This window comes from Camellia sinensis, chromosome 13 (assembly GCF_055761805.1).
Source record: "Camellia sinensis isolate YWXY chromosome 13, ASM5576180v1, whole genome shotgun sequence".
Taxonomy (NCBI): domain Eukaryota; kingdom Viridiplantae; phylum Streptophyta; class Magnoliopsida; order Ericales; family Theaceae; genus Camellia; species Camellia sinensis.
Window position 1 is genome coordinate 9725290 of NC_138973.1, and position 25305 is coordinate 9750594.

The 25305-nt window shown below is 36.1% G+C and overlaps 1 protein-coding gene across 3 annotated transcripts; it reads right to left on the minus strand.

Moving 5' to 3' along the window:
* Positions 1–456: 456 nt before the first annotated feature.
* ALF4 (aberrant root formation protein) lies at positions 457–8108 on the minus strand. 3 transcript variants are annotated; one of them, XM_082901426.1, is made up of 14 exons: positions 7754–8108; positions 7501–7659; positions 7274–7423; positions 4984–5056; positions 4725–4900; positions 4592–4628; positions 4256–4429; positions 3328–3387; positions 2929–3200; positions 2775–2846; positions 1740–1817; positions 1443–1646; positions 1144–1195; positions 457–798 (listed from the first exon to the last, which is right to left on the minus strand). In XM_082901426.1, the coding sequence occupies exons 1-14, from the start codon at positions 7865–7867 to the stop codon at positions 578–580; spliced, it is 1842 nt and encodes a 613-aa protein (XP_082757552.1). In that variant the 5' UTR covers positions 7868–8108; the 3' UTR covers positions 457–577. The 3 variants fall into 3 exon arrangements, with proteins under 3 accessions (XP_082757552.1, XP_028102746.2, XP_082757553.1); XM_028246945.2 differs by having other exon boundaries at positions 4256–4406; positions 4569–4628; XM_082901427.1 differs by lacking the exon at positions 1740–1817 and having other exon boundaries at positions 4256–4406; positions 4569–4628.
* Positions 8109–25305: the final 17197 nt, after the last annotated feature.

Sequence of the window (25305 nt, forward strand, 5' to 3'; positions counted from 1 at the left end):
ATCCGGCTCCCACAATTACTTAAGTTATAAGAAAAAAGAAATGAAATGAAATGAAATGATTGTGATTTCCCCCCTTCTTATTTGAATAAGTAAAAAATAAAATAAAATAAATTATTGTGATTTTTCTCCCCTTCTTATTTAGTTAGATTTCATAAGAGACAAGAAAAAAAATTAATTTATGTTATATTGCCAAAATAACCTTTTTTATATTTTCAATCATTTTATTTCTTTTATTTTTACAGGGACAAAATTAGTATTATAAAAATATTGATTTCTTTTCTTTCACAATCTCTTCGGGAAGATTAAAATTGAGGGTTATAAGATAAATGAGTTTCCTTCCGTTTATCTCCATTTCTCCCTATTTCTCTCCACTTAAATTATCCAAACAAGTAAAAGAAATACATATCTCTCTATTTCTTTTCTTTTCTCTCCAAATCACTCAATCCAAACATAACGTTAGACTCTAGAAATGCAATGAAATTTGGATTAACCAAACTGTAAATTCATACAATCAACTATATGGGATTTTTCCCCCATTGATGAAAATATCAAATATTGTAACCTGAACATGATTAACCTAGGTAGCATTTTTTAGCTTTTCTTCAACAAGCTCAATACAATGGTACAGAACTAACTCGACGGGGTTTAAGACACATACAGTGTCCATCGCAAGTCGGTCGTAATCCTTCTTGTTTTCTGCCACAGTACCCGTCACTAGGGTTCGGAGAGGTAGAAGCCATTCATTGTAGGCCTTCTGTAAATTTTTCTTGGACAGCACTCCGGTGTAATTGGTATTTCCTGTGGCATTTGTCACCATAGTCAGAAATGCACGTGGCACTTAAACAGACCTCCTTTCACTTTTGAATATTAAAAGGTCTATCTATTAAAGGCAAAATTCAGTTTAGGTTACAAATATTCAAATATCTAGGGGTTTGAACAGATGCTCCAATATCTTGGTCGATTCTGTTCATACTTCAGAGGTTTTCGAAGTTACAGTTACGAAATCATGCAATTCACAAAAACTACTCATGTAAGCATTTGTTTCAATTTGGGGCTTTACTTCATGCATATACTATCACGATTCGAATACGATAGTGTAAACGTCGGTGATCAACTATCATAATAAACAGAAGTAACCCTTACCTGTTGACTCTCTCATCAATATGAATCTGTACAAGTTGAGGGCAGAGAGAACCTGCAGAATATGATACAATACATGTCATCTAAATAAAACAAGCATTAAAGAAAAATATCTCAGATGAAGAAATGCGTTCAGATCTTAAAGATGACTCTGTTTCTTTGTGATTAGAAAGACAAAGCTCAGATTCAAGAAAACTGTAAATTTAAATGCCTATCCTAACTTTCAAACCTCAAACTCACTTAGAAAAACAAATTCAATATTACAGTAACATCAAACCAATTACAAAGAGAGACAGAAATACCGCATCACCATACTCGGGGAGGGATGGAGGTCCTCCCATGGGTGGCCTCAGAATCAACTCAACTAATTCAAGGGCACCAGCATTCCAAAATGCTGCACTGAAGCATGCATTATTCTGTGCATGGATTACTTCATTTCCTATTGAAATCCTTTGGCAATTTTCCATGTGCATCTCCTTTCTCACACAATCAATGAGAATTGCAATCTGTATAAAGATGCAGCCAACACTTCAAAAGGATTAATTAAAAACCCCAACCCACATGCTCAAACACACCGTCAGGTGACCTTAATGACCTACCATGGACGATGAATCAGTATTTTTAATCAAAGCCATTAAAGTGTCAAATCTTAGAGAAGTTGGAATATCTGCAAGAACCTGGTTACGAGAGGAAAATAATGCAAATGTCAATAGCTAAGGACAAAAAACTATACAAAAGAACTTCAGAAAAATAAGGTATTAGAATGTGCTAAATTCAAAGGAATTAAATTACAAGTGATCAAGGATTGGGATTATATTCTTCACGACTTAACAATTTAGGTATAAGATTCACATTTACTCAGATTCTTTTAATGTTAGCATCAAAACTAACTAGCCCTGCATACTCTATGGCCACACATCCCAGAAACAAACTGAAATAATCAAAATTTTTTGCCAAACCGTATGAATGCTGTTTTGAAGAAACAAATTGTCTAGTGAATAGAAAGATGACTTCATTAACTCAATATGAGTCTATAAACCCAAACACGGGCTAAATTCAGATAGCCCAACCAGTTCATTAATTATCAAGGAGACCACAGGAACTATTATTACTGCTTTATAAACTGATCGAAAAAATTGAAAATACTAAATCCTCATTTGGTTTTGAAATTACTAAATCTGTAATTTGTTTTCCATTTAATTGCTGTTCATTCTTCTTAAGAACAAACACACACCACGAAAAAACACCCAACGGCAAAGAAACATGTTTGCCTATCCAAATTAGAGCTCTAATCTTTTCTTGGTAAATCTCCCATTCAGTGATAATAAATCTGAAACAACAATCAGATTTCAAATGAGCTAATAATAAATCTGAAACAAAAATTCAATTATGTTACATAGAACAAATCGAGGGAATGCCATAATAAAAAAGGCTTAGCTAAATTTTTTCAGAGCGCATATGTACTAGGAGAAGAGATGACATGATGAATTGAATTGTAATATCTTGATGATCTATCATTTCACAGCCCTATGCTTGACCAAAGCAACTTAACAACTTGTACACAGGAGACTATACACAGTTTCAAAGCACAGAAAATACCCACCAAAAAAATATAAAAAATAAAAAAAAATTACCTTTTTCAATGCATTAAAAGCATTCCTCCTTAGCACTGCATCTGGTGCATAGATAACAACCATCTCAACAGCCTGAAGTGTTTCTTTCAACTGTTAGAGAATAAATAAACATGAAATTCGGTATATATATACACAAGAAATGGCACGAGACTACCTGCAAAGTAGCAAGAAGACTAGGCATATAAATCAAACACTCCACATGTTCATTATTATATTCATGGGAGACATTTCCATCAACAATGCAAAGAAGGAAATTGATGGCCTGCTTCTTCAATTCCCATGGTAAATTGCCACATGAAAATATGTTCCTTAACATGCCTAGTGCTTGCCACCTTTTAGTCTGATTTCTGGAAAGTTCAGCCTTGACAGCAGCCAGATCCTCCTCAGCAGCCTGAGCAACCTCATTGGATATATAACCCCAAATCACTAAATCAAAAGGAAATGCTCCATGTTAAGGAATCCAGTATTTGAGGCAGCCAAAAAATATCAGAAAACCCAAAAATAAATTTTGAAAATGCAACAAAAGGAAAAAAGACTATCAAAAACTACAAACCTGATAGAGATGCTCCATGCTTGACATGAGAAAAACAACGCATGTAATCATCTCCATCCGCTGTACATTATGTGTTTGAATCAAGCAACAAAATTGAACGACGTTATTGGGAAACAAAACTTTGGCAAGAAATAAAATGAACCTTTACAACTTCACAATATGGTTCAAAGTTGCAATATTTGTTGTATAATGTCCATGGTTATGGAATGAGGTAATGTTAATTTAATTTGTTACAAAAGCTGGGATAGCAAAACCCTAAAAAAAGGTAATTGATATGCAAGTTTTCATTTTCCCTTGGATAATGTTTTTAATGAAGTTTCTTGAAAATTTGTGACACCAAGAGACAAAATTTTCATAGGTATTTTAGTTCTATACTTGGTTTTAAGTCATGTTGTTAGGATATACAGACTATCATTGAAGTTTTTACCATTCTTTCGCAACTAGGATTTCCATTAAATCACAAGTACAACTAAAATAATCAAATAACCCTTTCTGGTGTGATTGAATATGATGCTGTGTTACGACTAAAGCCAAAGAGATGCAATCTAAAGACTTGAAATCTTCATTTTAACAATTTGAACTTATATTATGCTATTTTGATATCTATATGAGTAATTACCAAGTGAACTAGAAAATAGGCTAATATAACACAATGGCAAATGGGGCTTAGAATTGTTTCTGAGTCTGACAAATGCCATGTTACATGATGTCATAACAACCATTACAACACCCTCACAGTAACAGCCCACATGGCTGTAATTTTTAATACCACTTATCTTTCTGTCCATAACAGTAACAAAAACGTGGTAAAGCAATTACAAACTGGCTATATAATACATAGAGATCTGTACAGGTTGTTAGAACCATGATAGATAACATATGAAGTGATAAAGTAAATAATACAATGGAGTAAACAATGTGAATTTACCTCCAACCACAGTTCTAGTAACTGTATCAACATCACAGCCTGTTATTAAACCAAGATATGACAAATTACAAAATCTGAGGAAGCGAGACAGCTGTAGCATCAAACTAAGACAACTTGAAATTTTATCTCCAATGCCAATTGAAACAAAAGCCTGCAGAATAAGGAAGAATATCACTGCAAATGTAACAGACAAACAAAATCAAAGATCAAATCAACACAAATTCATACTAGCAGTCATAGCTTGAAGTAAAGCAGCTAGATTAAAGAAAATTAAACACTAAAAAAAAACTCCAGTTTGGTAATGAGTATCAACCATGATTTGTAAGACATACAGACCAAGTACAGCACGGAGTCTTTCGTTTAGTTTGCCCTCCTGTTGCATAGAGTGAAAATCAGGTTATAAGGATCTGAAAGAGATTCAAGAATAACCTTATGAAGCAGGGACAATTTTGTCAATAGTGTCACAGACCAACTTTACACAAACTGCTTGTATTGAATTGGCAACGTCAATTGATCTGTTTAACAAATCCTCATAGTCTGTATCTCCTTCATCCAACTCTGAAGACATGGCCTTCAAAACATTGATGATAACAGGAACTGCTTCTTTTACTTGCTCAAATTGGCGTCTCTGAATGGAAAGAAAAACTGGAGACCAAAAAAAATGTAAACCAGAAACTTTCTTAGCTGTCCGCAAACAAAAATATGAATTTGCTATATCTTAACGTTACCTTTTGCCAGTCCACTTAGAAGAGGAGCAAAATAACCAGGAGCCTTAAACATCTCGCTTGGAGAATCTAATGCCTGGTCAAATTGTAGAGAAACGTCAATGAAGCATTGATCCATGAAATCAAAAACCTACTAACTGGTAACAAGTAGCAAACAAAGCTAGAGGGGGGGAGGGGGGGGGGGGGGGATCAAGCTGCCCAAAATTACTAGATCATCGTAAATTGGAGATCAAAAGATGATATCACTTGAAAAAAGTGAAACTTCACTTTGGAATGGATGATTCAAATTGCTACAAGGTTGATTTAAAAACATAGGTATAAAATAAACACAGGAAGTATATGCAAGCAAAATTTGAACAAAAAAGTCACAAATAAGCTATTTAAAAGGGCAAATGAATACCAAGATTAATCATTTTAATAAATGTTTTACCAACTTGAAGAAATAAACACGATGATTTTGGATGGTCAGCAAGACTAGTTTTGAAATAATTGTTAAGATATAAACCAAACCAAATTAAGTCTTGTGTCCCATTCAATTGGAGTGGGGTCAAGCCTGGCCCTGAGATTTCCGGAGCACGAAGCCCACAATCAACTAATAAGTATCGCTTGATCATTTGGGGCCCTTCACAATTTTTTTTTTTTTTTTTTTGATTCAACGGAAATTTATATACTACTAAAACAGAGAGTAACTAAACATAGTTCTTACAAAGTAAATAAACAACCCAAAGGAAAACACAACCTGGGCAAAGTAGCAGTAGACTACAGCAAGAAAGAAAGAGAAAAAGAGCCGAGAGAATTAGGTTTGGGTTTGGGGTTTTGCCCTTTTTGTTTTCTTAGTTTTCAATTTTTTTTTTAATTCTTTTAAGAAAATTCCTTCCGTTTTGGGCAAATTGGGCTTACGGGCCCTTAGATTTTCAAATGGGCCAACTTATTTTAAGTTAGTTGGGGCCCTTTAATTTTTTTGGAGCTTAAAAGACACCTAGTATATTACACTAACCCATAATAAGAGAGGGCCCCTTTTTTGACCTATTTTGGGGGGCCCAAAGCCATAGCCTGGTGCCAGGCCGGCCCTGGGTGGGGTTAGCTATATGTTTCTTTTTTCATCATTCTACTCTGTCCAAGGCTATAAGCTCAGTTAAATTAAATAAATTTATATCTTTTTACTTCTGCATTCCATGTCAGTTTAGATCTTCCCTACTCCCTAACATTTCCATTTATGGTGATCATATATAATTGTTAAGATATCAAAACACACACACCCCCCCCCCCCCCAAAAAAAAAAAAAAGGCAATAAATAATGAGTTTAAAAATTTCATTGGTTTTCAACCTACAAAGATAAAAATTCATCCTACTGCCCACATGTTCTTTGATCAATTGAAATGATAGTAACTCTAGTTCCAATTACAATATCATTATTATCATCTAGTAGATTCAAATACTTAAATAACCCACCCTGGCATTACAGATGCATTAACTTTTTTATTGTTAAAACACAGAACATGCATACATTTATCACCACTACAATGAATTTTTTACCACATAGATATGACATGCAATGAAAAAAATGACTACTGAGCCACAATAAGCATTTGGCCCCAACAACTACCCACTAATACAGGGTACGTCTACAAGGTTCTTCAATTTTCTGAATATTTGTTTTTCTATGAAAAATATGTTTACTAGCGTGGGTGGGAAAAAGTACTCACTTCTATGAAAAATATGACATTAGATTTCCCAAAGGAGGGGCAAGTCCAATGCCAAGACACACTTGGCTCATAATCTCAAGAGTATGAACTACTTTTTCCGGAAGCCTAGGAAATTTTCGAAGACCTAGTCTTACTTTTTGACCTGCCAAATGAGATTTGAGCAGTCTGCTTCCACAAGTATTACAAATACCTAAGGCCTCATTTGACAAGTCGTAGCCTAAAAATCAAAAAGTTACTTAAAAAAGCCAAAAAAATTAACAAATACCTAAAAGTCAAAATTTTCTTTTCATCCACTCTACTTTTTACGCATCTTTTTATAAAAAAAATCAAAAATCATCCAAACATATTAGTTTTTTTATCTCATATTTTATCCAAAAAACTAAAAAGGTACTAAAAAAAAAGCCTGTTTATTCTTAACTCACTACTATAACATCATTACTAAAATCTCTAGACCAAAAGGCTTAACAAATAACATTATTCAACAACTATGATATCATAAATGCAGAAATCGAAATCTTGTAGTGAAGGACTTCTTATTGAAAAGGGAGCAAATGAAATCAATTAGGCCAACAAAAAACACAGAATACCTCGCACAGAATCGAAAGCATGTCACGTGGACTACAAGTCTCGATGAACCAATCAATCACACTCCCAGCAATCTCTAAACATCTCCGAGACACGCAAGCGAACCTCGCAACAGCCTTTGGCAACTCAAACGAAAGAGCATCAATGACCGCCTGCAACACCAACAAAAATCCAAATTCAACATGAAATACAATATATTAATCAGCACAATAAACTAAAAGTGAGAAACCTGGTCCAGTGAAGGCGAAGTAATGAATATATGAATTTCCATAAGAACTTGGAAAGCATCGTTCTCTGAAGAATCGTTATTTTCGGTGACCGAATTAAGGAAGTCGACGAGTTCTGAAATTGATTTCTCAGATTGGCGGAAATCTCCGCATTCGATTGACTGTTGGAAATGTAATTGATATACAACATTAGCAAACCCTATAATACCTATATATATATATATATAGAGAGAGAGAGAGAGAGAGAGAGATTACGGTGGAGCATGAGATTAGGGCTTGTTGAAGGCGGAGGAGGAGGGGTTGAAGAGAGGAGAGCTCGGGAAGGTTTGCTTCGGAGAGATTGAGAGCGTTGAGGCTCTCCATTGACATGGTGTGACTTCTTCGATTATGCTACTGATCTGATGCCGAAGAACACTTTCTTCTCTCTCCCTCGTTACAGTGACTGTGATCAGTGTGTGTATATAGTGCCTCAGCTACCGCCTCGAGCGACTTCGCGGGAATGATTGTGCTGTGTTTGGTTTGATAGAAAAAATAAATAAAGTAACTTCGAAAGATAAGAGAAAAGGGTTACATTTCCTTTGCTTGTTGGGTTATTACCCTAGGAAGGGCTGAAAATGATAGTATAGACTGTGGAACTCCTTTATACAGTATAGTTTTTAAGGGCAAATTACAACTATATATATGAATTGTTGTTTGTGATTTGTAAAATTATAAATATTTTTTTGTCAGAATTTTTTATTTAATAAAATTAATTGAAAAAGTTAAATTTTTAATTGTTCACTTATATAATAATAAAATTATTTGAGTTATTAATTGAAATAAAATTTTAACATTATTAAAAATTGTTAATTAATTTAATGATTTATTAATAAAATGACCTATTTGTTATGAAATTAGAAATCTTAGGGAGTATAATATAATTTTTAGAACCAAAAGAAATAATTTATAATTTAAATAAATTTCAAGAAGTGTGTTTGTAATTTACTTTAGTTTTTAATTACGTTATTTTGGAGTAAAATTGAAAAACCTCAATTAGAAATGTGGTGGAATTGTTATTTTTAATTAGTTCTTTAGTAATTAATTAAAAAAAAAGATATTTATTAATGAATCTCATCTTACAAATAAATACTTTATTAGTTTTAATTTTTTTTATTGATCTATTAAATCCTCTTAGTAGAGAGTTTCTTTCTGTATGGCCTTATTTTTTTATTTTGGTAGTGTTTTGGTAGACAGCTATACCCTTTCATTAATGCCACAGGTATGATGTGATACTCCAACGTAGCAAGTATTAATGTGACACTCTAAAAAAATAAAAAAACTCCTTAATATACTTTTCTTAAATGTGACAATGTGGTGGATATGATATGACACCCCAAAACTTTTACTCAAAAAAAAAAAAAAAACTTTACTACTATATATTTTTTTCCTAATATGACAACGTGACGAGTATAATGTGACATTTAAAAAAAAAAAAATTCCTTAGTTTACTTTTCTCAAACGTGACAACGTGATGGGTATGATGTGACACTCTAAAAAAAATTAAAAACTCTTTAGTTTACTTTTTTCAAATGTGACATGTGACCCTCCACTGTAGCAGGTATGATGTGACGCTCTAACAAAGTTAAGCTCTTTAGTGTACTTTTCCTAAATGTGACACTCTAATGTAATGGGTATGATGTGACACTAAAAATCTCTTTAGTGTACTTTTTTTAAATATGACACTCCAATGTGGCGGACAAATAAATCATTACACATTTAAAATGACTAAATGAATCACAATAAAAGATTTGAGACTATATAAATTATAAGTTCAAAATATATCAATCTCCCTTAAAAAAAAAAAAAAAAAAAAAAAAAAAAAAAAAAAAAAAAAAAAAAAAAAAATAGGAACATCTTTTTGATAAATTCGCCTATAATATTTTCAACTAAATCATATTATTTTCTTATACTCTAATAATTCATGACTGACAAAATTACTACCTTTATGAATGAAGCGCACCTTATGGGTTTTCAAAGAATCTCACATCAATGGCCCCATTTGGTATGTGACGCCCCAAATTTTAAGGATATCATAATACGATTTAGAATTTAAAATCAATATTGCCACCAAACATCATTAACATCCATAAATTAACAACCCAGGAATCTAAAGTTTTCAAATTACAATTCTTAATATAACTTAAAACTTAGTCTCGGTACATAAAAAAAATTACACAAATATAAAAGAAAAATAGAGAAAAACTAGGAACTAAGAAAATGGTTCATGGAACTTGGGGACTCTTCAAGCTAACCAAGGCTAAATGTCGCCTTGCAAGGCCACGATGTTTCTTTCATTTTCTTTGGTACCTGACATGAAACGCCAGGGCAACGGGAATGCCAATGAGCGACGAGCTCAATAATATACTACAACCCAAAAATACTCACCCCGATAATAATAATCACAATTATTGAATAATACGTAATAACAGAATAACATGTAGCATTTAATAAGCATAATAGGAATGCCAATAGTTTAAATAATAACAATAGATAAATAAATAAATGGCAAACGGAAACAATATTTCATCATAAGGAAAATGCACACTTTTCTTTCAAAATTCTCATAGATTTAGTTTATCAGATAAATTTAAATAACTCCCCGCGGAACACTATTTTCACTCAACCGCTGAGTAATGGCCACGGGCAATTCTAACTCCTCCTTGGTCAAATATTCAAATGTTACTTGTTGTAACTACCAATGATGCCCACGCACCAGAGTTACATACCCGAGTCGTGACATCACGGTCTGCCACAAAGGAACGGTCTATGTTGTGACACCCGCACCACCAACCTTATATCGCTTACACCGATAAGAGCCGAAATACCTTCCCGTGCCATATTAGCGTTCGCAACTCACTTGCACAAAATTCTAAACCGGGCTCGCCCTATCACTTTTTTTAAAAAAAAATTTAATGTATGATCGGTTCAATTTCGTATTTCTTTACTTCGTTGAATTCACATTTTTATGCATGTATGAGTTTTAGTTTAAGAACCACAGTGACATAAGGTTTATCCAAGCACAACACAATCATATATGGCAACCAAAATAAATGTGATAGAATGCCTTAGGAATCATCACAAGATTTCTTAAGGATTCACACACTTCTTCTTTTAGGACTGTATGATCAAACAAAAAAAATATGAAATTCATACCAAATGAAGTTCAACCATTATAATATTTTAACTGGTCCTAGTTCATTGAGTTAGGAAAATACTTTGAGAAGAATATTAGGGCAAAAAACGATTTTAAAATGGAGAAATAATTTTTGGAAGAAAACTGGTTTTCTGGGACAGTGAGTTACATTAACCTCCAGCACAGGTGTTCTGCGTTCGAAAAATAAAAAAAGGGCCTCAAACGGTGTCGAAAAGAGGCATGATCAGAACGGTTTGCTAAATTTTTGAGTTTAGAACATATTTCCAAGAGAGTTTGAAGACTGAAAACTAGTGGAAAATTGTCAAATAATTTTTATAAGAAAACCGAACAGATTCTGTCACATTTTGGAAAAATTGATATTTCTCTCTCGATACTTCATAAAAAATTATGAAACCAGCGGCATTTGAAAGGCAACTTAAAAATCTAACTTTTCCAATTTGAATCACTTAAAAAATCATTCTGTAGAATAAACGGTGACCTGGTAAAGTTAGCATTGCTGCTGCCTCCAAACAGCAGTGAAGTTAAAAACATGTTTTGACCACGAAATGTTGTCAAATAATTTTTCTTTCAATATTCTAGTACCATGAGAACATGGTAAACAAACTCCAGTAATTTCAGAATTTTTTAAAGTGTTCTCATGAGTTTGTTTGAGTTTATTCAAAATAGATTAAAAATTTGTTTTGCTGGAAGTTCAGTATTTTGTGAAAATCACACCTTGTATTCGCCATGAATCACATGCAAGACTAAAAAAATTTGTTTCTTGCTGTTATTCCCATATGAAACTCTAAACCTTCATATTTACTTTCATTAGTGGTGATAGGGATTAGATAAAAATAATATTTATAAAGAATGAACACAAATTTATAAGCATACAAGACTAATTCAAACAATGGAAAATGTTTGAACACATAAGAAGAAAAATCAGTAGCTAAACTATCTAATCCACACTTGCAAGAAAGATAGAAATCATATAATCATAAAATCATCAATCTATCAACATGCATTGAGTTATTATATATTAACCATGCATACTATTGCGTATATCTTTTTTTTTTTGGACGTATAGATTTAGTGGAAAAATATATATATATATATATAAGGAATGATAGAGGTTGAGTATTCTTACTTCAAGAGCTTCTTACAAACTATTCTCAAATATTTGTTTTGAATTGGTGACCACCAAGAACCCTCTCCTCTTCTTTATTTCTTTTCTTTTCTACTATTTCCCTTCTTTCCTTTCTCAGTCGTGTACCTCCTAAGGTGGCTGAAATGGAGTTCTTATGTAGGCATTGTAAAAGCGAAATTGGTGTTTAAATTATATTTGTTTATTCTATTACTTTATTTTTATCTTCACCAGAATTTCCTATTGGCTTGGATTTCTATCCTAAGGCATGCTTACTGTGACAACCCTCACCTCTGATTAGTGCTAATCTATGATTGAGCATGATAAGTAACTGATTAAGCTGAAATTCTGGACTGATTGCATGAGTGTTTTATTTGAATTGTATTTCTATCTGTTTGATTACTGAATGATCTGTCCATGTTTTGATTTCAAATTCCGAATTGAAAGCCTTATCGGCGACCGATTCAGAAATGGGTTAGTGTTTTATACTAGTTAGAATTTATGTGATTTTATGGTAGGTTTAATTGAAAGTCAATTTGGAATGATTAAACTCGATTAATTAAAAGTTGTATTACATTACTTGGCTTTTATTTACACAATTGCCATTTAGTGGGCACTTTAGGCCATTAATTGATTTTATATCATTTTGATGCATCATCTTCATCCATTTGGAGACCAAAACCGTGAGAGAGAGTGAGAGTTGGAAGAAAAGAGTTGACTCAACAAGTTTGGCTTGAAACTTAGGAGAATTTGAAAAAGAATTGAAGGAGAATCATACATTAGGCTCTTACACCTAGAATTCAGGGCCTAAGGTACGAAAATCATCTTCTTAATTGTGAATTCAAGTTATCTCTTGCATGTTTCATGGAAATTTGGAGTTAAAGTCAAGAATTGGTCCAAAGAGTGGAATTGAGTAGTAATTCATGTATGCATGTACATATTCTTGCATTTTGAGGTTGTTTTCATGAAAACTCTTACATGCATGTTCATATTTTGGTAGAGGTCCATGAATTCACCATGATTTTGAGCTCAACATTGCATTTTGATCTTGTTTTAGAGCATTAGAGTTCTTAGGAACTCATGCATGTAATGTTCTTGCGTTGTTCATGAAGGTTTCTTTGAAATTTTGTTCAATGGCTTCACCTTCGGGCTTGATTTTACAAATTGATCTTCTAAACATGTTGTACTATGAGTCTTCAAGTGTTTTCCAGAAAATTAGCCCAAAAGAATCGAGTTTGAAGCTTTAAAAGTTGAATTTTTGTGCTTAAGCATCAATCTGGAAATTCTAGGTTTTGGATCCATGCTCGAGCGGAGGACTTCACGCTCGAGCGTACACTCTGAGTACATGCACTTCCGCTCGAGCGTGAAATGCATATGCCCAGAAGTTCACATGTTTTGTAGTTCGCTCAAGCGAGAGAATTCACGCTTGAGCGAGGGTCTGAGCCTCACGCTCGAGCGAAGGTCAAGCGTCCATCGAACGTGAAAATCGTGCATCCAGTACTTTTTCATAAGTTTACAGTCCGCTCGAGCGAAGGAAGTCATGCTCCAGCGGAGTCACGCTCGAGCGAAGCTCCTCTGTCTGCATGTCCGCTCGAGCATAGAAAGCCACGCTCGAGCAAGACCCCTGTTTCAGCAAAATTTTGAAAAGTGTTTTAAGGTACACTTTTGCATTCTCATCTTATCCTATGCATTCCTAGACCATGTTTAAAGCATCTTAAGGAGGATATTGATGTAGAACCACACTAAGTCAAGTTTAGGGGCTAAGCTATTAATCCCAAGTGTGTAACTTAGTGTGTGTTCATTCTGAAACTGTGTAGGGTTGGCACCTGAGGACGCGGACTAGCCTATCTGTAGCCCAGTAATCTGTGAGTAACAATGTTATAAAGATACATTCAATTATAGCTATTTCTGAACGACTGATTATACTGCTTTCTGAAATAGCATCGTTTACTGAATGAATGTTTGTCCTATTTGTAAATTGTATTCGTGGCATCCATAGCAACTTACTGTTACTGTTACTGTTATAGAGATCTCTGTCGATTCCAATGTTGGGACCACTACTGTTTACTGTTTGATGGCCATCAACTGACTGTTCGATCTGTTAAGACCTACTGTACTGCTTTGCTATTGGATGTACCACATATGACTTTATGTTTCCTAAATGACTGTTATGGCATGAAATATGAGCCACTGATTGAATAACTGATATAATTGACTGTTTTAATTACTGAAAGGACATTCATTCTTAACCCTTTATATATATGTTATTCACTGGGTTTTAGCTCACTGTTTATATTTATATGTAAGTATCCAGGCACCGGACCGATGCTAGGAGCGTCAGGTTAAGCTCCCGTTTTGTCAAGCCAACCGTTGTGCCTCACCTCGAGGTTCCTAGTTCATTCAAGCCAAGGCTGCTTTGGGGTGTTCAGGACCACCCTTTTGTCTCTGTTTTGTAATAAATGAATAAGTTTTGATTGTACGATTATGTTGAAGGGACTTGGTCCCTAACCTGGATGTTATGTATATGTCTGATATGTATATATGTTTTGTTTATCAACGTGACTTGTGCATAAAGTCTTTTTGCATTTAGACTGTCACAACTTATTGGACATCTTTTATTTACTGTTTTGGCTTCCGCCAGCCCCTTTACTTTACATTACTGTCATTACTGTTAAGCAAGCCTTCGGTAATCACGGATTACTGACCGGTTACGATGCTAAACCCATAGGGGCGGGTTTAGGTCGTGACACTTACTTCCCCTAATGAGGTTACTTGTTGTTGGAGAAGAGCATGCACGTACTGTACATAACACATCCTACAAGCCTAAGGAAAGGCCTTAGAAGTGTGGCAGGACGCAAAGGCATGCATTGGCATGCTTGGGCCAATTTCCTCTGCCTGAAATAAATTTTGATTTCTCTTTTTTCTTTTTTCTTTTTTTGAATTGAACTGAAATTGATGCCAATATAATATTAGTATATATATAACCTTTTTTTAATCTATTTATTTATTTATATTATTATTATTATTATTTATTTTTATTTTTTTTAACTGGATGGTTTTCTTCCTACTCAACTCTAATTAGCTTATTTACTATTAATTTAATCAATTTAGTTTTCACAACAGCATTAGCTACAGAATTTTATTTATTTATTTATTTATTTATATTTTTTTCACAGGAAGATAAATAATTTTATTTAAAGGAATCTAATATTGGTATTAACCATGATGCTATTAACATTATAATTCGATAATTTAATAATCACTGTTAACTGAATTAATATTATTATTAATCAAACTAATTAGTTGTCTAAAAATTCAGGTTCTCACAACCTATCCCCTTTAAATAATTTCATCCTCAAAATTTTAATGCGTACCTTTATCTTCAAACAACTGAGGGTAATTGGCTCGTATTGCATCCTCTCTTTTCCAAGTAGACTCCTCCACTCCTCGATGTTGCCACAACACCCGCACCAAGTGGATTACTTTGCCTTTTAAGTTCTTTTCTCGTCAATCCATAATCTTTATAGGCCTTTCCTCAAAGCTGGCATCTTCATTGAGATCAATCTCTCCCCAGTTGATAGCATGGGAAGGATATGGCTCATATTTTTGAAACATTGAGATGTGAAAAACATTGTGCACCGCTGTGAGCTGTGGTGGTAGTGCTAAACGGTATGCCACCTCTCCTATCTTGCTCAGAATTTCAAAGGGTCCCACATAACAAGGTGCAAGTTTTCCTTTCTTCCCAAATCGTGTAGTACCTCGATGAGGTCGAACTTTGAGAAAAACATAATCCCCTACCTTAAACGTTAAGGGTCGTCTCCTTTGATCCACATAGCTCTTTTGTCAACTTTGGGCTGTGGTTAGCCGTTGTTTGATCAGTTTTATCTTCTCAGTAGTCTCCTGAACCAAGTATGGTCCTAACAAGGTTGCTTCTCCTACTTCAGTCCAATAGACTGGTGATCGACAAGGTCGTCCATAAAGTGCTTCATACGGTGCCATTCCAATACTGGCTTAGAAACTATTGTTGTAAGCGAACTCAACGAGAGGTAGGTGTCTCTCCCAACTTCCCTTAAAATCCATAATGCAAGCTCGAAGCATATCCTCTAAGGTTTGTATCGTTCTTTCAAACTGCCCATCAGTTTGTGGGTGAAAGGCTGTGCTAAAGCATAGGTTTGTTCCCATTGCCTTCTGTAAGCTCTGCCAAAATTGAGAAGTGAATCGAGGATCATGATCAGACACAATGCTAATTGGTACTCCGTGTAATCTGATCACTTCTTTGATGAACAATCTACTGAGTGAATCCAACGTTCTGATGACCCGACAGGTAAGAATCGGGCTGTCTTAGTTAGTCGATCTACCACTACCCACACGCCGTCATGTCCCTGTGGTGACCGAGGCAAACCCATCACGAAATCCATGGTTATGTGTTCCCATTTCCACTCCGAGATTGGTAAGGGTTGAAGTGTTCTTGTCGGTTTTTGATGTTCAGCCTTTACTTGTTGGCATATCATGCACTAAGACACAAGCTTCGCAACATCCTTTTTCATTCCACCCCACCAATATTGTCGTTTTAAGTCTTGGTACATCTTAGTACCTCCCGGATGTACTACAAATGCTGAATGGTGAAATTCCTTGAGTACCTTTTCCCTTAGTAAATTGTCGCTTGGCACGAACATTCGACCTTGATATTTCAAACTCCCATTAGTGTGAATTTCCTAACCAGACATGGTTTCATTAGATTCCATCCGTGCCTTGATGAATGCTACCTCCTGATCGTACCTTTATGATTCTAATATCTCACTCAACATTTTAGGCTTAGCAATCTAAGAACCAATGTAAACCTTTTCATCTCGAACCTCTATTTGTATCCTAAATTCATTTAGCGTTCTAACCATACCCCATTCCTTAAGTGCTAAACTAGCAACAATCCTTCTATTCTTGCGGCTTAGCACATCTGCCACCACGTTAGCCTTGTCGGGATGATAGGAAAGGGTAAATTTATAATCCTCTAGATACTTCAGCCAACGTCTCTGACGCATGTTCAGGTCCCTTTGGGTGAACAATTACTTCAAGCTTTTGTGATCGGTGAATATCTCAAACTTTTCACTATACAGGTAGTGTCTTCAAATCTTGAGTGCGTAAACTATAGCTGCCAACTCCAAATCATGAGTGGGATAATTCTTCTCATGGTTCTTTAATTGCCTTGATCCATATGCCACCACCTTGCCATTTTGCATCAATACGCATCACATATCTTCTTTGGAAGCATCACAATACACATTGTACCCAACGACACGTTCTGGTACTATGAGAATAGGGGCACTCGTCAATCTTTTCTTGAGTTCTTGGAATGAATTTTCACAAGACTCGTTCCATTCAAACTTAACCCCCTTTTGAGTCAAATGTGTCATTGGTTTGGCCAATTTTGAGAAGTCTTGAATGAATCTTTGATAGTAACCAACCAATCTTAAGAAACTATGAATCTCAAATATATTCTTAGGTTGCTCCCATTCTGTCACTACTACTTTAGTTAGTTCCGATATTCCTTTTTCAGACACCACGTGACCCAAAAACTTTACTTCCTCCATCCAAAACTCACATTTACTAGCCTTAGTATACAGTTGGTTCTCTCTCAAGGTTTGCAGTACTATTCTCAAGTGTTGTTCATGGTCTCCTTTAAACTTGGAATACACCAAAATATCATCAATGAAAACTACCACAAATTGATCTAATTAAGGCGTGAATATTTTGTTCATTAAGCTCGTAAACACGCCTGGTGCATTGGTTAGGCCTAATGGCATCACTACGAACTCATAGTGACCATAACAGGTTCAAAATACAGTCTTAAGAATATTTTCTTCCCTAATACGCAACTGGTGATACCCAGACCTGAGGTTTATCTTTGAGAAATACTTTGCCCTTTAAGTTAATCGAAAAGGTCATCAATCCTAGGTAGTAAAAATTGATTCTTAATGGTGACTCTATTGAGTTGTCGGTAATCAATGCACAACCTTAGGGTCTCATCCTTCTTTTTAGCAAATAAGACTGGTGCTCCCCACAGGTACGTGCTTGGCCTTATAAATTCCTTGTTCAATGATTCTTGTAACTGTGTCTTTAGCTCTCTCAATTCAGCTGGTGCCACACGATGTGGTGCCATTGAGATCGATGATGTACTAAGTTGTAGTTCAATAGTAAAGTCTACTTCTCGTATTGGGGATAGTCCTGGTAACTCCTCTAGGAATACATCAGCATACTCGCACACCACACGAGGCAGCCCTAATTCCATACGATCCTTGTCTTGCAGAACTAAGTTGGCTAGCCACCCAACTAGGTGATCGGGCCACTTTGACTTTCCAAGTGTCAGTGATAAGGAATCTCGTCTATCCCCCTTAAATTGGAATCGTGTTCCGTCATGAGAGTAGGCAGTCATCGTCTTTTGAAAGCAATTAATGGTGGCTCTATGGGATGATAACCAGTCCATTCCTAGGATAATGTCAAAGTCTGACATTTCCATGACTCGTAGGCCGCAAGTTAAATACAAACTGGCGACTCCTAGTTCACATGATTTGCATATAAGATCTACTTGAGTTTGACCTCCTAACGGTGAAGCTACACTCATAGGTGTTTCTAATCGTTCAAGCCCTAATCCCAAGATTCACACAGTTGTAGTAGAGAAGAAAGAGTATGACGTGGCTATGATAATAACATAATTAGCATAAGAATTCAAATGGAATTTGAACAGATGGTACAGTCGGATGACATGATGGTTTTGAACTTTTAATAGGGTTAAGATTATGGAGTTGGTGACCAAACTAGATATTTGAATTGAAATTGTGTTTGGCCATACACATTTCAAACCAAACACGTAAGATTCTTCACCCTGTAAGGATTAAAAGAGTGCAACTGGTTTTCAAGAGAACAATATACAAGATACAATAATCAAGGCTCAAAAATTGCCAATTGATCATCTTAAGGCAATACTTTGTCGAATTGGAAAGGTTCAATGAAGATACAGAAGTGATGATTTTATATTCGACAAATTTGGCACCAAGCTAGAGAAATAGTTAGGATCAAATAAGGACAGTTACTATGATTAGCATAAAGCTCGCATAAACTATGAGTCACATAACTCTATTCCTTCTAACACATGACACTACTCCTCAATTGAGGTTAAACCTCTTCCCACTGTCCCTAGGTATTCTAACCTAGAGCTGTGATACCATGTTGTGACACTCCAAATTTTAAGGGCATCATAATACAATTTAGAACTTAAAATCAATGTTGCCACCAAACATCATTAACATCCATAAATTAACAACCCAGGAATCTAAAGTTTTCAAATTACAATTCTTAATAAAACTTAAAACTTAGTCTCGGTACATAAAAAAATTACACAAATATAAAAGAAACTAGAGAAAAACTACGAACTGAGAAAATAGTTCATGGAACTTGGGGACTTTTTAAGCTAACCAAGGCTGAATGTCGCCTTGCAAGGCCTTGGTGTTTCTTTCATTTTCTTCGGTACCTGGCATGAAACGCCAGGGCAACGGGAATACCAATGAGCGACGAGCTTAATAATATACTATAACCCAAAAATACCCATCTCGATAATAATAATCACAATTAATAAATAATACGGAATAACAAAATAACAGGTAGCATTTAATAAGCATAACAAGAATGCCAGCAGTTTAAATAATAACAACAGATAAATAAACAAATGGCAAACGGAAACAATATTTCATCATAAGGAAAATGCACACTTTTCTTTCAAAATTCCCATAGATTTAGTTTATCAGATAAATTTAAGTAACTCTCCGCGAAGCACTATTTCTACTCAACCGCTAAGCAATGGCCACGGGCAATTCTGACTCCCCTTTGGTTAAATATTCAAATGTTACTTGCTGTAACTACTAATGATGCCCACACACCAGAGTTACGTACCCGAGTCATGACATTACGGTCTGCCCCAAGAGAATGGTCTATATTGTGACACCCACACCACCAACCTTATAGCGCCTACACCGATAAGAGCCGAAATACCTTCCCGTGCCATGTTAGGGTTCGCAACTCACTTGCGCAAGATTCTAAACCGGGCTGGCCCCATCACTTTTAATTTTTTTTTTTAATATATCATCGGTTCAATTTCGTGTTTCTTTACTTTGTTAAATTCACATTTTTATGCATGTGTGAATTTTAGTTTGAGAACCACAGTGACATAAGGTCTATATAGCACAACACAATTGTAACAACCCTGATCCATAATTAGCCACTAATCCGTAATCAAGGATGTTAATTAAGTGGATAAAATAAATTATCGTTTATTATGTATTTTGCATGTTCTTTGGCTTTCTATCTGTTACTCATAGAAGTATCTGTCTGGGATTCCGCTTTAATATGAAAATTGAAAGCCTTATCGGCGTTCGAAATCGGAATTGGTTACATGAATGTGTTATTCGGAATTTTTAGAACCGTATGGCAAATTTTATTAAAAGTTAATTCAGTCTGATTCATTAAGTCGCGTTTGGCAAGCCTTATGTTCTAATTAATGTATTATGGCATCACAACTTTATATATGAGCCCTTAAGCTCATTTAAGCTCATTATCCTAGGCTATTTATCATCTTGCGGAGCAATCATGAATGTTTCCCTCTCAATCACCCAGTGATGACGTGGAAAATTTTCACATTCGCTACCACGCAACTAAGAATGTAGAGTATTCTTCTCTAATGGAGTAATCCGTTAGTAGGCACATCGCTCCCACTGTCCCTAGGATATTGGAAATTTCTTTCTATTCTCAACTAGACTACATAGAGCGCTATGCTTAGAATTCTCTATCTTATAGAGTTCCAAAAACTCTATTCACGTCACCTTTACTAATAAAACTTTATGTGACTTAGTTACACTACCACAAAGCTACTTACCTATATGCACATGACCCGGAGGGTTTGCATGACCGTATACAATAATGCGCCACACGACCCTTTGAGTTTACAAGACATCATACAATAATGCGCTATAGAACCCTAGGTCTGAACTTCGCAATCTTATGAGCAGTAAAATAAAGATAAGCTGCTTAACGGTTACAGATTGCCCATAGATGGCTCTCCGTTAACCCATTACTCAAATGGAGTGTAAAATCTGATATGGAGGGCACTTAGTTAGGGATATAGGCAACAAACTAGTGCAATTCCCAATTGGGAAACATTTTGCGCCATTATCCACCTAACATTAACAATATTTAATTCCTTATCTCTACTACACCATTGTGTTGTTGAGTACTAGGAGTAATCAATTTTCTAAGCATCCATCTCTCTTCACAGAGTTTTTCTGAAAAATAACTCAAATAGATACTCGCCACCTTGGTCAAAACTAAAAGCACAAAAGCTCTTATCTAATTGATCTCGACCTCATATGTGCAATGTCAAAAATCATCTCAAAACTTTTGACTGATGGGAGATCAAATAGTCTTGACTCAGATGCGTATCGTAATCTATAAATGTGTCGAGATTAAGGCTTAGCTATCATACCCTCACACATATCTAGTCACAAAATATCATAGTGGACTAAATGCACCAATACAAATGACCTTCTACGGCTTTCCTACTTACTTGTGCGCACCCATTGCGAACACAGTTACACATTCATATGAGAGCAGGATGTCATAAGCGAGTGGGCCCGAGAAGGCCTACTCAAACCATCGTGTCATCATCTCATTAATGTGATTAAGTATAATAAGCCACTGGTTCATGACCAATGTCATAAACTAATTCCAATCATCTTAATGTGTGAGTTCTCGAAGACAAGTTTTAAAGGTTTAGGCCCAACTAGGTAATGACTCACGACTAAGTCATATTCACTAGACCATAAAAAGGATGTCATGGAGATATCAAGTGCACCTAAGTCGCAAATTTAACTAGTAAGTGCTAATCCCCTGCACCTTCAAGTCAATTTTATTCTCCATACACTTTACTGCATCTAGTTGAAAGATGACGACACTCCTCTTGCCATCTCTGTTTCTCGCTTCATAGTTACTTGCAATTAATTCTACTATCCACAAGAATGAGAGAATAAGCTATCAACTATGACAGCCCCTGAAGTAACTTAAGCGCGAATTAGGCCAAAGAGTCTAATTCAACACAATGCTCTTACAAGCGATGCGTCAAATTCTTAGAGTCATAACGACCTTGTCAGCCTTGTCCTTTTCATTACTATGCTGCAACGTTTGCGCTTAGTGGTAAACGTTATTCAAAGCGTTAGACTAGCTAAGGAATCATACAAAGAAGCCCCTCCTCATGTCTCACACTCAAGTGTGGAAACAGTAAGTGTCCAGACTTAGACAAGTTGGCAATGCTAATAGATTTTGCAGCTTCTAAGCGCTAATCTTTTCACGTAGTGTTAATAGATTTTGCAGCCACTAAGCGCTAATCTTTTCACTTAGTGTTAATAGATTTTGCAGCTTCTAAGCGCTAATCTTTTAACTTCACGTGATATTTCAACGCACACTATTATAGTGCATGAAATTTCGCTCAATCCACTCCCAATAATTGGGTAGAAAGCAAAACACTGCTCATACTGGCTACTTGTCTTACACTTAATGACTAATTTATTTAAGCTCGCATTTCTTGGATGATGTGACTCTTGAATGTTACTTCATCCAATGATGTAACATTATTTACAAATCAAATTACAAAGTCAATCCGTGCAGCTCATTAGTCAAGATCATATACTGATCTATTGAGGGCTTACTAATTTCATAACTCCAAAACTCGCCAACCAAAACTACGTAGTATGCCGCTAACCATAGCGCACACATTAGTTTTTATTGTGCCAAACAAGGCAACAAAACCACGGCGACTTTGAGTCATGTTTCCTTACTTTGGCTCAATTAAGGTTTGACCTAAAGTCTTCAAGACTTTTGCTCATCTAAAGAATGGGATTAGTTTGTTCACATTTGAACATCTCTACTAAGTCTAGGTTAACCAAATTAACTTCCATAAGCTAAATCAATTTAGAGAGAAATTCGCATTAGGATTAATTTGATTAGCATAATATAATTTTGTCGCAAAAATCTAAATTAAATAGTGACAATATTACACAAGTCGCAAGATCGAAAATCCACTATGCTCGTAATCATCTCTTGCGCCACAGGTGACAATTATCCAAAATTTAATTTAATTTATGCGCAAAATATTGGTTTTCGGGAGTTAATCTACAAAGATTTCTCTCAACCGAATAACCTCCCACTGACTATGGCATATACAAAGCATGATAAATTCCATACAATAGCATCCTAATGTAAATTTACAAATAACTCATGCTATATTCATTTAATAATGGAATTCTAATAAATAAATAAATAAATAAATAATCATGCTCCTCTAATTACAACATATTACAAACCCAAAAAAAAATATGCTGTATTTAATATTCAAATTATGCCATAACAGAAAGTACATCATCCTGAAATTTTCTGGAATTTTAAATAACTAATAAACACACATAAAATCAAAAATAAATATTCTAGAATCTGATAAAATGCTATAACTATACCAGTAAATAGTAAACTACATCAATAGTCTACAATAAAAAATTCAGCTCCAGAAACTTAATCATGCAATACCAGATGCATTTTAAAGCAAAAATAATGCATTATTATTTCAGGAAAAATATTTTTTATTTTCATAAAATTTTCAAGATTTTACAGAAGATATAAAATTTAATTCTGAGTCTAACGGTACCAACCATGCTTAAAACAAAGCTATAACGAATAAATTATGGTCAATTAACGCAATTCAGAATTAAAAACAAACAAACAGAGCCTTAGAGCCAAGCCAGCGCGGAAAAAACGGCTCGGCTCGGCTCGCCGCCGCTCAGCGCAACTTGGCGCGAGTCGGCTCAACGCGGCGCGGCGCAAGGCGCGCGCGTGGCTGCGCACGTGGCACGGCTAAGGCGCGCGCGTGGAAGGAAAGGGACAGCTCGCGCGTGGGAAGCGCGCCTACCGCGTCTCAGTGCGTGAAAGCACGTGGTGGAGCGTGGCGCTGCTGGGCGGCGTCATACAGCGCGTGAATCACACGCGCCGCCATGAGAAGACTTCCTCCTGGGGAGTGAGGTTATTTTCACTTAGGCTATGATTGACATAAGTTCGGAACATTGATTTGTGGACATTGTGACCCAAATGCCCTGCTGACGCGCGCCAGATGCCCTGCCGACGTGCCTGCACGCCCCCTCACGCGCGCGTCAGCGGTGCTGTCCACGCGCGCGCCCTCCGCGCCACGCACGCGCACCGTGCTCTGAGCCGCGGGTTGAGCCGCACTCCGAGCCGCGCTCTGAGCCGTGCCGAGCCGGGCTTGCTAAGCCGCGCCGGGGAGTGATCTCAAATGTCCCTCCCAGGAATCGACCCTGGTTCCTCGGCTGGGGAATGGGCCTCATCCTCCACCAGGGTTGGTGGCCTGGTGGAGGATGAGGCCCATTTCCCAGCCGAGGAACCAGGGCCAATTCCTGGGAGGGGCATTTGAGATTAGTGAAGTCATTTAGGGAAAAATGACTTTTAGGATAATTGCCTAATCTAGCATGCCATCTCATAGAATCATTATCACAAAAAGATGCAATATTAAAAATAGAGCCATAGGCATTTTTATTAAGACTAGAATCATCCACATCCAAAACTAAAAAACCATCTGAAAGATAACCAAAACCATAAAAAATTGTTCCCAAATAAATGCTAACACCATTATTCTCAAAACAAAAACTAAAACCAAGGCTCATCATGCTAATAACTGAAACTAAGTTTCGCCGAATATCCGGAGCATAAAAAACATCATGAAGATACAAGGTGCGCCCTCGTCGCATTTCCAGCTTGAATGTGCCAATGCCAAGCACCTCTACACTGGACTCATTCCCCATGTAAACTTTTCTGCTCCCAGCAGGTACTCGGCGATACTCAACGAACCCTACTTTGTCCCTCGCGATGTGGTCTGTTGCTCCGGAGTCTACAACCCAAAAATGAGGAGAATGAGCAATTAATGCTTGACTAGACACAAAGCATTGAATGCGAGAAATTAAGTAAGGGAGTACCTTCTTCTGCTCAGGGCAATGCCGAGCAAAGTGTCCTTCTTTGTTACAGTTAAAGCATGTCAATTTAGCCTTTGCCTTCTTATCACCTCTTTTGCCCCTACGCTTGAAATGTCTAGCGCCATTAGGCTTAAGCGTAGCCGCTGCTTGCTTCTTAGGGGCACCTTTTGCTTTTCCACGTTTGAACTGAGAAGTCCTACGTGAGCTTGACTCAACCACCATAGCAAAACCATCAGACTTAGCCGCCTCAAGGCGCTCAGCCTCTAGCTCCAAATGACGCGATATGTCTTTGAATGTTTTCACACTCTCATTATGCATCATGTTCTGCTTCATCTACTCCCAAGAATTTGGCAGAGAGCGTATCACAGCCTGTACTTGCTGCTCTTGAGTCAAATTATGCCCAGCAGCCGCAAGCTCA